The 17,545-nt window shown below is 59.3% G+C and overlaps 1 protein-coding gene and 2 long non-coding RNA genes across 3 annotated transcripts; 1 reads left to right on the top strand and 2 right to left on the bottom strand.

Annotated features, from left to right (window-relative positions):
- Window positions 1-468: 468 nt before the first annotated feature.
- LOC131279637 (uncharacterized) lies at window positions 469-3,651 on the bottom strand. The gene is made up of 4 exons (XR_009187034.1): window positions 3,525-3,651; window positions 2,749-2,825; window positions 1,905-2,005; window positions 469-900 (listed from the first exon to the last, which is right to left on the bottom strand). It is a non-coding gene; the product is annotated as an uncharacterized lncRNA (long non-coding RNA).
- A 2,385-nt stretch (window positions 3,652-6,036) lies between these two features.
- On the bottom strand, window positions 6,037-9,353 carry LOC139439418 (uncharacterized). The gene is made up of 3 exons (XR_011649324.1): window positions 9,156-9,353; window positions 6,919-7,094; window positions 6,037-6,106 (listed from the first exon to the last, which is right to left on the bottom strand). It is a non-coding gene; the product is annotated as an uncharacterized lncRNA (long non-coding RNA).
- Window positions 9,354-11,264: 1,911 nt separating this feature from the next.
- On the top strand, window positions 11,265-12,326 carry FOXE1 (forkhead box E1). Its single transcript, XM_004453963.1, has one exon. The coding sequence runs from the start codon at window positions 11,265-11,267 to the stop codon at window positions 12,324-12,326; it is 1,062 nt and encodes a 353-aa protein (XP_004454020.1).
- The last annotated feature ends 5,219 nt before the right edge of the window (window positions 12,327-17,545 follow it).

Genomic DNA, 17,545 nt, shown 5'->3' with positions numbered 1-17,545 from the left:
TAGATAAGTGTCAAAATAGTTATGAGGAATGAAAGCAGCCAGACAAAAGAGAACACACTGCATTATCCCACTTACATAAAATCCTAATTTCATATAAACTAATCTATAGTGACAGAAAGTAAATCAGTGATTGACTAAGGATTTTGGGAGTTTGGAGGAATGGACTTCAAAGAGGATGAAGAAATGGGGGGGGGGGAATAAAAGATGTGTTCATTTTCTCGTGACTTCATAGGTATCCAAATATGTCAAAACGATAAATTGTAGAGCTTACATATGTGCATTTTATTGTTTATCTAGTATACCTCAACAAGGCTAAATTAAAAGATAAGGCAATTTATACCAAAAGAAATTTTTATTATATTTTTTTGAAGATACATAGATCACAAAAAACGTTACATTAAAAAGTATAAGAAATTCCCATATACCCCATACCCCACCCCACCCCACCCACTCCTCCCACATCAACAACCTCTTTCATCATTGTGGCACATTCCCTGCATTTGGCGAACACATTTTGGGGCACTGCTGCTCCACATGGACGATAGTTTACACTGCAGTTCACACTCTCCCCCAGTCCATTCAGTGGGTTATGGCAGGATAGATAAAGTCCAGCATCTGCCCCTGCAGTGTCATTCAGGACAACTCCAAATCCCGAAAATGCCCCCACATCACATCTCTTCTTCTCTCTCCCTGCCCTCAGCAACTACCATGGCCACTTTCTCCACATTGATGCTACAGTTTCTTCCATTACTGTTCACAATAGTTCTATAGTAGAATATCAGTAAGTCCACTCTAATCCGTATTTTATTCCTCCATTCTGTGGACCCTGGGATGGTGATGTCCACTCCACCTCTAGATCAAGAGGGGGCTTAGATATAGGAGTTGATGGATGTGATTCTCCTGTTGGAGTTGCCCAAAGAAATTTATTAAGCAAGGAAACACAAAGAGAAAGCTTCCAACCTCATCATTTAAAAAAACTGAATTTAGGACAATAGCAATGAGCCATTTTGCATCTTTTAGATTAAGATGACAAGGGCACCCATATTTTCATCTTTTTCTTTTCTTTCAATTTTTAAAAAAATTTCTGTCTTTTTTTTCCACTTATATTTTTAGTGTTGCTGTAAATTAAGAAGATCCCCTGGGAGGCAATCTGGCAGCATTACACTGAGAACCATAAAAACCTCCTAGGAAATTTGTCTTAAGAATATTTCAAAAGCTCTTTATACAAATAGAATCATAGCAGTGTCACCTATATCAAAGATACTGGAAATTACCTAATAGCCCAGCAACCATGAAAAGGTTAAATCAGGACTAAACTATTTCCTCACTGTTACAGCTGAAAAACAAGAGGTGAAGAGCACCAGGTAGAGATGTTTAGGAAATGATGCAAATGCACTATTTACAAAGGCTACAGATTTGCACTTACATATGGTTACACCTATGTAAACATACATATATTCGCATAAGAACACCAAGAGGAAAAAAACAACAAAGCAGAAAACTGGGGCAGATGAATGATAGGTAACTGGCACAAGGGCGGCTTTTTCCTTCCTGCTTTGTCTCCTATAATGTTATCGTGTTTTCGTAACAGTTTCTGAAATGCCTTCTTGTTGGTTTTGGCCCCGTCTCCCAGCCTATACGATCAGTCCCAGGCTTGGGTCTCTCGGCTCCCAGTTTCAGCAGAGGGGCGCGGCCAGCTTCAAACACAGCTTGTTCTCTAAGCCTCGGTGAAGTTATTGACAAACGCTCAACAGGCCTAGACTGCAGGGTGGAAGCCACACCCTTCTCTTCTCTTGGCAGAAATCATTCATCACTGTTTGCTTAGGTTATTTCAATACCATAAATGACAGATTCTAGAAACCCACTTCCCACATGAGCCTGGGCAAGGAGGGAGAGCTGCTTACCTGAGCTTGGACGATCTGGCTCATTCATTGGGTAGAACCAGTGCCAATCATCTGTGGGGGCAAATGCTCTGCAGACCAGGAACCGGACGTAGCAGGGAGGTCTTTGAGAGGGAAGAGAAGTAGCAAAAGTTGTTGAGGCTTCTGGGGGACACTGGTAGGATTCCTCCACCAGCTACTTCCCGGGCCCCTGCGGTTATGTCAGGCGTTTTCCAAGCTGTGTCAATTCCACCCTCCCATTTCCAGAGAGACCTTTCCTCTCCTCTCTCATGATTCTCCGTCCCCACAACCCTTGCATCCAGGGCAGCACTGCTGCGTTATTCCACTGTCAGCAGTCCCTGAGCCCTACCACCTGGGGACAATTTGATCTGCTCAGGGCTCAGGGAAGACAGAAAGTCTCTGTCTCTCTCTCTCTCTCTCACACACACACACATGCACAGATGATGAGGCCTTGTAACACCTGGATGTCTGACACCCCATCAGAAGGGCCAGCCCCGACCCCTAGCCAGCCCCTGCAGGCCCAGCCCTCCTGAGAGCACCTGCACAGCTGCAGGCCCAAAGGCCTTGCCTCTGACAGCACAGAGGCTGGGACCCAGCCCAAGGCTGAAGCTTTCCCAAACCCTCCACCGAAAGGCTGGGCCACATCTGCCCAGGCAGAGGCCAGGGCTGCAGATCCGAGGCCTAAGCTTCCAGGCAGTGAGGGAAGAGGCTGCCCTGGGAGCCCCTCAGGCCCCAGCTGAGCAGGCCACGTTGGCCAAACTGTGACCAACAATGACTCTGGGGCCCCAGCCCCATGGCCCCTACACACCCCACTTGCTGGCTGCGACCGCAGGGCCCGGGGTCTCACCCTTGGCATCGTTCGGGGGGAGGCAGGCTCTCTCGAGCCAGGGAAGCCGGGCGTCTGGGCAGGTCTTCTCAAGAACCCTGTGTAAACAGAGGCAGAGCAAGGACCCCTTGAGAAATGGGGCCTACACTACCCCTGTGGGCGCCGCTCGCAGAGAGGCCCGGCCGCCTCCAGCAGGCTTGCCTGGGCTTCTGGACAGCTTCTAGATTCCATGAAGAGTCTTGGCCCAGGAATTTCGTCAGCATCCTGGGTGACCACCCCAAAGCCTCAGCCCTTAGTCCTGAGCTTGGAAGTAAAGCCCCCTAACAGGTCCCTGGCCTCAGGCTCCCAGGACAGGTCCCACGTGGACCTGGATACGGTCCTCATCCCAGGACCGTCGTAGCTCCCAGCTGCCCAGGGCTCCCTCTGCACCCTTCTGCAGACCTTGACTCTGTGGCAGAAGCTGCTGCCCCGGGTGGGCACCTCCCCTCACGCCTGCCCATCTCCCACTTCTGGGCTCGCCTGCAGCTGCCCACCGAGATGGGCACGTGCCCCCAGGCCCGGCATCTTCAGGCCCAGGGCACCCCCTTCCTCCCGGGGAACCCCCCACTGCCTCGGCTGGGCCTGCACTCCGTTCAGCCGCCTGGCCTCGCCATCCTCCCTGCCCCCGTGGTCCTGGCCCAGGGCCCTCCTGGTGAGCCATTCCTCCACCCCGCGCAGAAGTCTGGTTCTCCCAAGTGGTATCTGGTCAACATGGGTAAAGTGAACTCAACCATGCAGTAAAGCACGATCCAGGTCACCTTTTTATCTGTCTTTGAATCTCTAAGGAGGTAATGCTTTTGACAGACGTGATCTCCACTGGGCTTGCTCCTCTGCCTTTAGCTCGGGTAGAATTCTGCAACTTGCTAAGAGAGGCCAAAATTTCAGTTTGGAACCTTGAGGCTGGTTAGCTCCCTCCTAACCTGAGTGGAGCGGGGTACTCCACCCTTCCTCCACGCGCTGCCGCTCACTCCCACACCTGCTGTGGCTCCCCCCTACCCTCCTCAGATAAGCTGGGTCAACGTCCACGTGTCTGCTAGCCTAGCCCAGCACCTCCCTGAAGTCTGTGCTTCTGTATCATCCACCCTATTCCACAGTCTTTTGTCCAGATCTTTCATTTGGCAAGAACTTGACATTTCCACCTTGAAAATACCAAGGAGTAAGACTTAAATAACAAGCAGCAAGGCTTTAAAAAGGAAAAGAACCTCCTAGAAACAGCCACGTCTGTTAAGAGCATACAAATGGCAGCTACAATGCTAAGCACTTTAACCCTTGTGCCTCTTCTTATCCCCACTCTGTAGATGAGAAGACAGAGAGGGTCAGAAAGGTTAGGACACTCGCCAAGGGCTGCACAGCACGAAGGGGAGAAGCTGGGAACCAACCGGGCTTCCGACTTCCATCTGGCTGCTGACAGTACTCAGCCACTATGCAAAACCCACGAGAGGGGAATCCTGTTGTTTTCTAACTCAGCCCTTGCTGTTACCCTGCAGTACCCCTCCCCCAGGCTGGCTTCCAAGGCTGACCCCCAGCTCTTGCTGGTTGATGACTTCTGCTGGTAGCAGCAGACAGCACTGCTTGAAATTTTGGTGACCTGGTGTTAACTGCCCTGGGAACCTCTCATCTCTCTGAGTTCTCTGCTCGGGGTCTGTTTTCCATCCTGGGTCCATTTTAACACAGTGATAAAATTCCCCAAAAACCTTGATAATTCTAACTTAGGAGGAGTCTTAGAAACGGTGGGCGATCTCGGCCTGAGCTAAGGCGGCTGGTCCAGTCCTGTGCTCTCCTACAAATGCAACCCGTTTAAACAGGCAAAGGGGAGAGGCCGCCTTCTCTCCCCCACACTTGCCCAGGACGGCCTGAGGCCGGCCCCGGGTCTCCTGGTAGGTTGGTGTATTTACAGTGCCTGTACCTGGAAGGCACCTGGAAGGGTGGTGGATGTGGCTGCAGGACTGCCGCCCTCCGCAGCCACCTTATGCCATTAGGATTACCCTCTCCATTTTATAGATGAGGAAGGTGGGGTGCAGACTGCATAAACGATGCCCAAGTTCACACAGGGAGGAAGATGCAGAGCTGGAAAGGGACCCAGGCCTGGGTGCCTCGGAGTAACAGGCTGTCACAGAAGGTTGCTGGCACCAGGCCCTGTGCTGGGGACGTAGGTGTCAGGTCACACGGAACCACTCTGCTTGCTCATGAGGAGCTCCCAGCGAGAGGGGAGGCAGCCACAAAACCGGTGACGAGTGCCAAAACCCAAACGCGCTCTGGGAGGCCCCAGGGGAGTGTTTGACCTACTCTGTGCAGGTCAAGGAAGCCTGCCTGGAAGGGGAAACATGTGAGCTGAGCTGCTTGCAATGGGCTAGGAATCTCAGTCTTCCCATCGACACAGCGGGGCTAAGAGCCATGGGGATTAAAGTGCTTAGCACAGCAGCTGCCACTTGGTATGCTCTTAACAGACCGGCGACTCGCGACATTTGGCAGAGGAGAGGGCCGGTTTTGCAGGCTGAGTAAAGAGCATGAGTATGTGGCAGGGGCAGGAGATGTTTAGGGGAGAGGAGCCTGGATGGGGTGGGAATAGAAAGTGCCACACTGTGTCGGGAAGGCCCTGATCACCAGGAGGGGGAACGTGCACTTGATCTTGCAGGTGGATGCTGGGGAATCACTGGGGGACCTTCAGCTGCCAAGTGACCCGACTTTGTGCAGAGAAGGGGAGGGCGAGCTCGAGCGCCTCGCTGGGGAGGACGATTTGGAGGCAGCGGCATAAGGCGGCGACTGGCGCCGTGTAACCTGTGCAGAGGGGGTGGAGGGAGAGGCGCGTGGGCAGAAGGGTCGAGAAGCATCGATGCCCACGTGCTGCACAGCAGTTTGTTGTAGCTTCCCCCCTTTCCCCGTGGACCTGATGAAGGGAAGGGGTTGGTCCCTGCAGGCCAGGGCGCCTGGGGAGTGCAGCTCCCTCACTCCCCACGCGGAGTGCTCCCAAGAGAGGACAGGGAGGGCGGGGCGGGGGGGGGGGGGGAGAGCAGGGGCCACCCTCCTAGGCCGCTAGACAGGCAATGAGCCAGAGTGAGCAGCAGGAGGGGCGGGAGGCGAGAAGGGAAGAAAAAGAGAAAAAAAGGGAGAAGAGTTGGAGAGCGCCGGAAAGGAGGGGGCGCACACATCTACACATCTCTCTGCGTCCCAGCTCGGCGCAGGGTCACCCATGCCAGCAGCTGGGCTGGAGTCGCGGGGGTGGGAGGTGATGCGGGTGGCTCTAGGTGTCAGGGTCCTACCAGTCCCGCGGCCTTGCCGGACGTCCCGCGAGGCTTTGCGGATCCGCATCAGGGACCTGGGCTTGGGGTCCGAGGCTGGCCTGGAGAGGAGGGACATGTCACTGCCTCTTCCTGCCCCTCGGGGGGCTGACCTCGCCCAGTGCGTCTCCCTTTGGTGGGGGACTCCCAGGCCCTTTTAAGACTGTAGTCCCTCCTGAAATGAACGGCCAGAATTTTTCGTGCAAATGCCCGGCTTCCTGGAGCCGCGAGGCTGCGCCTAGAGGTTCCATCCAGCCCAAGGAGCCCGGACGCCCCCGCGTCTCCAAGGCCGGCTCCCGCACCCACCCGCCCAGAGTCTAACGGACCTGCGTCCGTCAGCCGCCTGGGAAGCCCAGGGCCCCGCTCTCGCCACCACCCCCGCGCCAGCCACCTCTTTCCCGTGAGTGGCCGCCACCACGGCCGAGTCCCCGCCCGCCCGGCCACCGCGATCAGTGTGCGGACGGGATGGTGCCCGGCGCCACGGTCTCCTTGGGTCCGGAGGGCACGGGGGAGCCAAGCTGGGGCAGAGGCAGGGGTCCACGCCCGGCCGCCTCCTCTGCCCCCGACTCCCCCTGCGCGGTGGGACAGGTCCTGCGCTCTGCCTTCCCCTTCTTGTCGCTGGGGCCACTGCGCTCCCGGTTCTCCAACCCCGCGCCCGCACCTCACTCGGAGGGCCCCGGGGCAGGGCAGGAGTTGGAAGGGGGGTCGCTAAGTGCCTCCTTGGGGTGAGCCAGGAGGCTGGTGTTGGGGTCCAAGCCCAGAGGGGGGTGGGAAGCAAGAGGCCCCCTCTCTAGACCCGGGTCCTTCCCTCCCGGCTCCCGGGTGACGATAATTCTCCGCTCACTGTGTTTAAATGAAGCCGGGCTGCCCGTACCCAGCTCCCGCGGATGCGGGGATCAAAGAGAGAGGACGCCCGCGGGAGCCTCCTGGATCCTGGGAGGTTTTACAGTAACCAGCCGCTGCTTCTTCAAGGGGGTCCTCTCTGCCCCTGGGCGGGAACGCCGGCAATCCCTCCGTCGGCTTGTCTTTCCCCACGTCCCAGCCATTCGCCTGGGAACAATTTAAAAGGTGAAGAAACCACCGAGGGGCAGGCAGTGGGTTTCCCACTTCGCAGATGGAGAAACTGAGGCAGCCGAAGCAGTTATGACCCGCAGTGGCCCGCGCTGCTGCACACTGAGCGGTGGTCAGCGGGGCAGAGCGGGCCGTGGGCGTCCCCCTTGCTAGTGCCTGGCTCTGAGCTCCTGGGGCCATACAGCCGCTGGCTCGGGCAGGCTGTCCCAGGGCAACCCCGTGCTCGCTGGAAGGACAGTCTTCCTGAGTCCGTGTTGCTGGGGGAGGGGTGGCCCCGAGAGGCACCACACACAGCGAGGCCCTGCGAACTCAGGGACAGACCGAGAGGCTGCGCCGCCGGGGCGCAAGAGGGCCCGGGTTTCCCTGGGCGCAGCCGCCTCCTCACCAGACTTCCACGTGCCTCCTGATTCTCGGCCTAGTTTCCCTCCAGCTCGAATTTCCAAGGTTTCCTTAAAAGGAAGAGCAGAGTACTTCTGCGTCTGTCTTGAAGGGGTATCCAGGGAGGTGGAGGGAATGGTCCACAGCTTCTGACTCCCCTCCTTTTTATGTACAAACCCTCCAAGGGCACCTCGACCCACGAAATGGCTGTTGGGGAAGTATTGCCAGTGTTTTCTGTGGGTCACTAGTTTCCCACCCCAAAAAAATTTTTCACATAAAATGGACTGTGACTGGGCAGATTTCTCCAAAGGAGGCTGGAGATACACGCAGCCCCCCTCCCCCAGCAGTGCCAAACCAGTGGAGCCCACCTGGCCCCCACCCATACCAAGCCACCTCCTCCGAGAAGGAAGAACGATTCCCTGCAGCTGGAACCCACCCTCCGCAGCTTTCAAATGTTTCTCAGAAGGGTCTGTGACCCCACAAAGGTTAAAGAAACACTGTGCCAGAGAGGTGGGGGGCCTTCACCGTGGCCAGCCCTGCCCCTTTCAGGAAACCGAGAAGGAAGCTAAAGGAAAGGCAGACGGGCGCCCCGGGAGTTGTTATGTGTGGTTTTGATCCAAACGGGTAGCTGCCCCAGTTCAGTCCTGACCCGTGGACTTGTTAAATCCTTTCAGCTTAATTTTACAGCACGGATTCATTGTCTTCAAATTATACACTTTAGAAATGCATTTTTAGAATAACATATTTACGGGATAGAAGGTTAGGGTCCTTTGTTGGTGAAGAGCTTAGAATCCGATTTTAGGGATTCTAATCTCAGGATATTAAGGGTTTCTTGGGCACAGGTATAGCACTGCAGCAGCCAAGTTTGAAGAAGAGGAATCAGAATTCTAGAAGAATAGGGACCCCCGCCATCAGACACCAAGAACCAGGAATTCCTGGGACAGGGAGGCTTTATACCGTAATCATCGGAGCAAAAAATAGAGACTCACTAGTGACCAGTAAAGCACAGGGTCACGAACATTAGAATCAGACGCTCTGAATTACAGAACAGTGGATCCAGGACCAACTTGTGGGATTAAGGAAGAAGAGGCTGGCGGATTTATAGGAACCGAATCTTCCAATCAGACATTACTAGGCAGGACTTCAACTTGTTAAATGTATACATCTATAGATTTTGATACAGAGATCTCGTAAAGCTGCAAAAAAACTAAAATTCTAAAAACGAGAGAAGCAGCAACTTCCAAGAGGGGCATCAAATCTTCAAGCGGAAAATCTTAGTCTCAGCGTCTTAAAATATGAGGACTATATGCTTTTAGAATTGACCACTAGAAGCCTGAAATAATAGGAATATAATCAAAGTCAAAGAATCTAGACTCCTGGTCCTGGAATTTTAGAGTTATAAAAGAGCATTCTCTGATTGATAAAATCACAATATTAGGAAAATGGTTTCAAAATTTGAAATCTGGAAATCCGAGTCTCAGAATCTTGGAAACAGGGTCAGAGAACTCGCTTGAAAAGACCCCTGTGAAACAATAAAACATAGAAATAATAAACATAATAATAAGAAATAAACAATAAAACAAAAAACAGAAAAACAATAAAAATAGAAAGCCCCTCTTGTTGCCCCCTTAGAAAAACAGAAGAGGACACCTCGATTTTCACCTCTTGGTTGCTCTGGAGAAGAGCTGGGACTGAGGTTGAGCGCCCTCCATTCGTTGGGGCCTCCTGGTCGGCGGAGGCCCGGCGAGCAGACGGCGGTTTGCCCTTGCGGGACAGCGGAGCGCGGATCTGGGCTCTCTGCCTCGTTCTCCCGAAAGCGGTGGCACAACGCTCGGCCGCGCCGCGCCTGCCCCCGGCTCGCCGCCGGGAAGACGCCCCGCTAGACCCCGAGCGCCGCGGCCCGCCGGGCGGGTCGGCGCGGTCCGGCTCCCCCGAGGGCCGCCCGCGCCGCTCCGCACCCGCCGCTCGGGAAAGCCGCGGCCCGCAGGGGCCTCGGGAGCGGGCGCCCAGGCCGGGAGCCTGAGGCTGGAGGGTCCGCGGGGCTCCGCACGCGCCCTCCCGCTCCAGCGCGCAGGGCACAGAGCCGAGGCCGGGCCAGGGCGCGGGCCCCCGGCGGGAAACGAGCCCGGGACCCAACCTCGGCGAGGCCGAAGGGCCGCGTCGGCCCGCCCCTTCCCGGGAGACGCCGCCCTGGCTGCGGGAAGGGGAGCCTCCCCTGGCGGCGGGAGGGAGCTGCTCGGGGAGACCCCCGTGGCCTGGAGGAGCTGGAGAGGGGGGGGTGCCTCGGGAAGTGGGAGCCTTCCCTTCCTCGCTTTTAAGCCCTGAGCCGCTCTCTGCTAGGGAGAGGGGTCCCGAGTCACCCAAAGACGGATAATGGCCTGGGGAGTGCGGGGGGGGGGGGGGGGGGGGGGATGTGTTAGCAACGAAGGACCCTGAGCTCCAAACCCTCCGTGTCGTCGAAGAGGCGGGGGCCCAGAGAGGGAAAGCGGCTGCCCCGGGCGCACAGCGGCGCAGCGCCATGCTCACGCGGACTCAGCCCGACGCTCCGCTGAGCGGCGAGGTGGCGGTGGGTCCAGGGGACGTCGCCTCCCCTCTCCCGGCGATCCACGGCTGAGAAGTGAGGCGCCGAGTGGGGAGCGGGCAGGGCAGCCTGGACCGGGTTTGCAAATCGTCCTGAAAAGGCCTTGGGAGACTGGCGGAGGAGCGAACACCCGGCACGACTTCCCCTTCTTCGTCCCCCGCCCACGAGCACCAGCGCCCCCTCGGCCCCCAGCAGCACCCTTTCAATAGTCCAGTCCTCACCTCCTCTCGGGACGGAGGACGGCGGCGAGCTCTCCCGTCACCTGCAGGTCCTAGCCCTCGCCAGAGGCCAGAAGCGCCGGGCTCGGGCGCGCAGATCTCGGGAGCCGGTCCCTGGCCCCCGGGCCTCAGTCTCCCCGCAGGCGCACAGAGGCGGGGCCGGTCGCAGGGATCCCTCAGAGCCCCCTCCCCGCTCTGACGCTGTGGGACTCCCGCCGCGCCGCCGCTGGGCCCCTACCTGGAGAGGTGAGCCCCGGCCCGGGGGGCGGGCCGTCGGGGGCGGGCGGGAGCGGGCACCGCCCCAAGCTTGCCCGCGCCTTTAAGGGGGAGAAGCCCGCAGAGGGAGGAGCCGGCCCGGGTGTGCGCAGGAGAGCGCCTCGCCCGCAGACCCGACGCGGGCCGCGCAGCCCGGGCGCCTCCCGTCCTAGGCCGCCGCGAGGAGCCGCCGCCGGCCGCCCCGCTGGGCCCGCACCCCGACCTCGCCTCCCCGCTCTCTGCGCGCTGCGAGCGGTCTGGGCCGAAGGGGGCGCGGCATGGGCGGCCCCGGCCGGAGCGCCCGGCGCCCGCACTGACTGCCTGGGTGTCCCGCCCTCGCCTCCGCCGCGCGCACGTCCTCGACGGCCATCCTCGGACCAGCAGGGACGCAGGCCGGCTGCAGCCGCCCCGGCTCCGGAGACCACCTCCCGGGGCGCCGGGACTCCTGACTGCCCGGCACCAGCGCGCACAAGAGTCCTCTGCCCGCGGCGGGGGGCTCGCCCGGGCCCCCACGCCGGCGCCGAGCCCTCCGGCAGGCGGGCCCCTCGGGAGCCTGCGTCGAGCCAGCCCCGGGCACCCCGGCGCGCCCCTGCCCCGGGCGGCTGCGCTCTCGCGGGGCCAGCCCGCGGGGGCCCCTGAACCCGCGCCTGCACGGGGGCGCGCAGCCCGGCCCCGCCTGCCCCGCCACCCTCGGCGGCGGCGCGTGACGGCCGCGCCATGACCGCGGAGAGCGGGCCCCCGCCGCCGCCGCCGCCGCCCGAGGCGCTGGCGGCCGTGAAGGAAGAGCGCGGCGCGGCGGGGGCCGGGGTCCCCGCGGCGGAGGCGGCGGGGCGCGGCGCGGGCGGGCGGCGGCGCAAGCGCCCCCTGCAGCGCGGGAAGCCGCCCTACAGCTACATCGCGCTCATCGCCATGGCCATCGCGCACGCGCCCGAGCGCCGCCTGACGCTGGGCGGCATCTACAAGTTCATCACCGAGCGCTTCCCCTTCTACCGCGACAACCCCAAGAAGTGGCAGAACAGCATCCGCCACAACCTCACGCTCAACGACTGCTTCCTGAAGATCCCGCGCGAGGCCGGCCGCCCGGGCAAGGGCAACTACTGGGCGCTCGACCCCAACGCCGAGGACATGTTCGAGAGCGGCAGCTTCCTGCGGCGCCGCAAGCGCTTCAAGCGCGCCGACCTGTCCACCTACCCCGCCTACATGCACGACGCCGCCGCCATCTTCCCGGGCGCCGTGCCCGCCGCGCGCGCGCCCTACCCCGGCGCCGTCTACGCGGGCTACCCGCCGCCGCTCGCCGCGCCGCCGCCGGTCTACTACCCCGCCGCGTCGCCCGGCCCGTGCCGCGTCTTCGGCCTGGTGCCCGAGCGCCCGCTCAGCCCCGAGCTGGGGCCCGCGCCGTCGGGGCCCGCCGGCTCCTGCGCTTTCGCCGCGCCCGGCGCCCCGGCCCCCGCCGCCGGCTACCAGGGCTGCGCGGGCGCCCGGCCGGCCAACTACGCGGCCGCCTACGCCGGCCCCGACGGCGCGTACCCGCAGGGGGCCGGCGCGCTCTTCGCAGCTGCGGGGCGCCTGGCGGGGCCCGGCTCGCCCCCCGCGGCTGGCGGCGGCGGCGTCGAGACCGCGGTGGACTTCTATGGGCGCACGTCGCCAGGCCAGTTCGCAGCGTTGGGGGCCTGCTACAATCCTGGCGGGCAGCCCGGAGGGGGCGCCGGAGGTGCCTACCACGCTCGCCACGCGACCGCCTACCCCGGCGTGGTGGATCGGTTCGTGTCCGCCATGTGAGCCGAGCGTAGGGGTGACAGCTCAAGATGCCAAGGCCGTGCCCGCGAACAGTGTCCCCGCGGCCTCAGCACGTGGCTGCAGAGTGGCCGAATTGGGAGCCACCAGGACCGGACCGAGCGGGCGCGAGAGGCGCAGGTCCCCGCGCAGCGCGGGCACACAGCTGGGTCGCTGTGTTAATGTGAGGAGGTGGGACAGGCCGCCACGGCCTCACGGACAGGGACACTGGGTGGGGACGGAGCCCCAAAGGACGTGCCTTGTCTCTTTCTACTGGGGGAGGGGGGTTTCTTGGCGAAAAGGGGGACAGAGTAGGGTCTGCACCAGAGTCCAGGATCCGAACTGTGAAGAATCACGTGGCTTCGCCCTTCCCTGTGCTGCGCAAAACCCGGGACTTTCTCCGCCCTTGGTCCGTCGGTGCCTTTGACTACGTTGCTACAATAAAGGGCAGCTCCTTCCCTCTCTCCTTCAGGCGAGGAGGACGGGTTAGCAGAAGAAATCGCTTTCTTTTTTTTTTTTTTTTTTTTTTTTAACCCCCAGCGGGAGAAATCTGCCCCACTTCCCACTTGACCCGGGTGGATTTTCCCTGCTCCAGCTCGGCAGGCCCCGCCTGGAGTGGGGACTCTGCGTCAGCTCCCCGCTGTCGCTTTCGCCGAGTCCCGTCACTTGGCTCCCCCAGTCTCCCCGTCTGTTACCCGAGAGGGCTGCCCCCCACCCCCCACACACACACTATCAGGCTCTCCTCTGCAAATGCCACCCTGGATATCTGGCAGGGTGTGGGCCACCCAGAGCCTCTGAGCTGCTCCCCTCCGAGGAACAGGTGAGCCTAAGCCCCTGTTCCTGGAAATCGGAACCGAGCTGGTGGCAAGCGTGCAACTCAAGTCCCAGGGTTAGCTGCACGCACCGATGATATCATCACGTCTGGAGTCTTCCTAGCAGGATGTCCTGGTCACCCCGCAGCTATTACTGTCCGGCATAAATCGGGTTTTCCAGCCAGCCAGATTCAAATACCTTCGTCCTGTCCACTGTCTCCTCTCCACAGAGGGTCCGGAGAGGTGAGCGGGCTCACAAAGCGGGGCCAGTCAACGGCAGCTTCCAGTGGCTTGGTGGGGAGCGGGGGTCGCTTCCACATACCCGCTCTGCCATTCCTCAGCAACTTCTCCAATGCAGAATTGAGAGAGAAAATTACCTGGGAGCTGCAGTGGAATAAGCTTTAGAAAAAATTCTGGATTTTATTGTCTTTTTTAAAAGAGGTACCGAGTGGGACCTCAGCCACTGAGCTACATCGGCTCGCCTTTATTTTTTTAAACACAAGCGTAACAAAATCAGAAGAAAATCCAACTACTTTCCCACATTTCTCTTGAGAAATCTCCTAAATTTCTATTCAGGAGCAAAAAAAAATCCAGCATTAACTATCTCAGGGGCTCCTGCAGGAGAGCCTGTTTGGGTGAACTGTTCTATTTTAAGAACAACAACTGCAACAACAACAAAACACTTTTGAGCAAGTGAGTTCTGGCAAGAGACACGCAGCCTCTTTCTGAGTGCTTGACTTGGCAGGAGAGAGTGGGAATGTGAAAAAGAGTGGATGCAAACCACTGGTGATTTTCATTTTCAACTTTTGGAGCTGTGCTGACCTGGTTCCGTCCCGGCGGGGCTGTGTCTAAATCAGCGCTCTCCGGTAGAAGTAAGGTACAAACCACATAATGTAAATTTAATTTCTCTAGTAGCCACCTTAACGAAATAAAAAGCAGGCCGAATTAATTTTAATAATATATTGAATTTAACCCAGTATATCCAAAATATTATCATTTCAACATATAATCAATGTGGAAAGTATTGAGATAGTTTATTCTTTCTTCCCATGTTGTCTTCAATATCTGTTGTATTATACACTTACACGTCATCTAAATTTGAACGGTGACACGGCAAGTGTCCACTAGTGGCTACTGTTTTGGACAGCACAGGTCTAGATGCTGGGCCTCTGGGCAGCAAATGACCCTGGCGCCAGGTGGTCCAGTTTCCTGACCCAACCTTGTGACCTTGGACAAGACCTTGGAGGAGCTGGGCTTCCCTCATCTCCATCTGGGGCCCTGCCCGGCCGAAATTCAAGGGTCCCCTGTGTGCGCAGAAGTCAGGTGGCCCAGCCTGGTGGCAGGAGCCAAGCCCTACCCAAGAGTCTTGTCCTTGGCTGACTGAACTCAAGGGCAGGGTTTTGGCGACAGAACAGTGGTCTCGTGCCCAAGTAGAGAAGGAGTTGAGCCTTTCTGTTTTCTAGTTAACAAGTCAAGTGCAATTAGCAAGCAGTGATCTTAGGCCAGTCCCTTGCTCTCCAGTGTCCTCGTGTCAGACCTTGGTGTCCTCCTGCGATTAAACGAGACGAGCGGCGAAAACCGCCTTGTAAAGTGCCAAGGGCAGGCTATGGGAGCAAGGAAGCCAGGAACGGCTTTCGGAATGTGACAGCGCTGTCTCCAGGAGCGTCGGGGCGAGGTCCGGGGAAGCAGACAGATGCGGGGGAGAGTGCGGGCGTCTTCGTCCCCCACCCCGGGAGAAGCTGGGAGAAGGGGGCCTCGCGGCGAGGAGGTGGGCCGCGCGAGCGAGGAAGCTGCGAGCGGAAAACGAGAGTGTGTGCGGGAGTCCTGAGGGCCCGGGACATCCTCCAGGGCGGGCGTCGGGGCGCTGCAGACGGCGACAGCCCCGCTCGGCCTCGGGCTGGCTGGCGAGATCCGGAGCTCCCGGGCCCCGCAGCGAGTGCGCGCCCCCGAGACGGCGCGCCGCCCCCGGGTTCTCCCAGAGCGCGGTCCCGGGCGGACCCCCGGACCCGCGCCACTCCAGATCTCGGGAAGAGATCTGGTGCCTTCCCAATCTAGGAATCCCCAAACCTGGAACAGCCCCCCTCCCCCCAAGTTCCCCGTCTGGGGGCGCGCAGGGACGGGAGGGTTAGTTCTTTTTTTTTTCTCTTTTCCTTCTTTTTCTTCTTCCTTCGTCTTTCCAGGCCCTGCCCGCCCAGCGTGGTGGCAGGCACCCCGAGTCCGTGGGTGAGCAGATGCGTTCTTCCCTAATTGCCCAAGGCTCGTAACATTTCTTTACTTTCAAATTAACTTTGCTCGCAATTAAGGTTAGGAAACCAGCCACCAAGGCGGACTTGGCCCGAGGTCGATCGCTCGGAAAACGGAGGTGGGAAACCTTCTGGACTTGAGAGGTCCCTGCGGCTCCCGGGGTGCAGAGCCAAGGGCGAGGAGGAAGCCCCCGTCCTCCCGGGTGAGCCGGGTTCTGGAAAATCAGGATTGCTTTGTAGGCACGCGTTCTGGACGGTTCCGGCCGGACCCCAGTGCTGTGGCCTGCACTGCCGGGTGTCCCTGAGCGGTCAGGGAGCAGCTCATAAGCATACTCTCACTTGCCGAGAGCTTTGAGAGAACTTTCTGTTATTAAAATTGTTTTCTTATCACAAGATCGGTACATGTTCACTGCAAACAAAGAAATACAGGTTAGCAAAAGAGAAAATACCTAAAGGGGTCCGGAGTCTGCCCCGCGAAGACGCAGTTCAACCTCAGTGAGTACCTTAACTAGAGAGAGAGGGAGAGGGAGGGAGGAAAGAAGAAAGAAACCAGTTTTTTGCTCAGGAAGGCTGAGTGAGGTCCTGCGCCCTCTCCTTCCCGCCCGGGCGCCCTGTGTTCTCCCTCCCTAAAGCAAGGGGCAGGTCCTTTTCACCCACGCGTGCCCTGACGCCTCGTTTTCGGGCTTCTGAATCCAGAAAGCGCTTCTCCCGCGCGCCCTCCTGGCTGGGTTCCTACAGGAAGCCGAGGCCCATCGGGCCTTGCTCTTCCGGGTGGGACGGGGGAGGCTCCCAGGACGTCCCGGGGGCAAGAGAGAAATGCGCCCTCTGGGGCCCCACCCGGGACCTGTGGCACCCGAAGCTGCATTTCACCAAGCCCCGAGGGGGATTCGTCCGTCGTGGGCCAAGAGGCGGGAGTTGGGAGAAGGGGGGGACGGGGGGTGGAATGGTCTACGCTGTTGAGAACAGGGACTCCAGATCAACCTCCCCTGAGCCTCGTGGGGGGGGGGGTGGAGGGCCCACCTAAGGACCTGGAGCCGGCAAGTGCGGACTTGGGAGGGCTGGCTGGGCTCCCCTCCCCCTCCCCAGGTGGTCTCCTTTCTCAGTCTCCGAATCCTAGGCCGGGCGGCCTTCGAGGGCATCTCCCCTCTCCTCCCCCCCTCCGACCTGCCGCGCTGGTGTAGCTGAAGGCATCCTGAAGGCCGCGCTCCAGTGGGCGCCCGGGCGGGACCCGGCTCCCTGACTCGCCGCGGAGGCTGCGCGGGGACACGGGCTCTGGCCTCTGTGCCCTGCGTGGGCAGCTGCCGTTTCCCCACGGGTGGAATCAACTTGCCTTCTGACCCGCAGCTTCCTACGTGGTAGGTGGGTGTTTAGAAGAAAGCCAGCCTTCTTCTTAGGACACAATGGCCAGCAGGGTGGGGCCCCCAGCTCTGTTAGAGATTTTTAGGTGCCCCCTTGTTCTGCCCAAGGCTCTGGGGGTCCTAATGAGTCCCCACCCCCCACCCCAAACACACACACACCTCACGGGGGCCTTCCGATCTCATCCTGAGCCTGAGAAGTGCTGAGCACCACATGGCCAGGGGGGCGAGCTGGGGGAGCAGTCTCCACTGAATGGAATTCAGGTGGGGGCAGCGCGTGTCCCACGAAGCATGAGCCCAGCTGGGGGAGGCCCCGTGCCCAGGACACAGCCCCACTCGGGGAGCCAGGGTGCTCATCCTGGGACTCACAACCGGAGAAAATAGGGTGCGGGCAGGGCTGCGCCTGGGGCACAGAAGGGACATGTGACCTGCCCAAGACCTCACACCTGTAAGTGTCCCAGCCTGACCACAGCCTGTGCCTCCCCCAGCAGAGTCTGCATTCAGCTCTCATCTTCAGAGAAGGCACGGTGGAAGGGAGCACAGACGGGGATGGAGGACAACTTGGGGGACTGCCCTGCCAGGGCCTCCATTATATGGGTGGACAGAACGACCCCTTGGCTGCTTAAATCAATAGCTTAGAACCGCCTAGAAAGCGAACGGGGAGGGGCAGTGCTTCTCAGGCAAACTAAACGATGCATAAAAGAAAAGAAAATGGGGTGGGGGCCGGGTCGAGGGAGCTCGCAGTGCCCCTCTGCCAGCGCCATGCCAGGTCTTCTGAGAAGTGAGGCTCAGATTTCCAGCTCAGCCCAGACAGG

Source organism: Dasypus novemcinctus, chromosome 8 (genome assembly GCF_030445035.2).
Source record: "Dasypus novemcinctus isolate mDasNov1 chromosome 8, mDasNov1.1.hap2, whole genome shotgun sequence".
In the NCBI taxonomy this organism is placed as follows: domain Eukaryota; kingdom Metazoa; phylum Chordata; class Mammalia; order Cingulata; family Dasypodidae; genus Dasypus; species Dasypus novemcinctus.
This window is presented reverse-complemented; position numbering and strand designations above follow the sequence as displayed.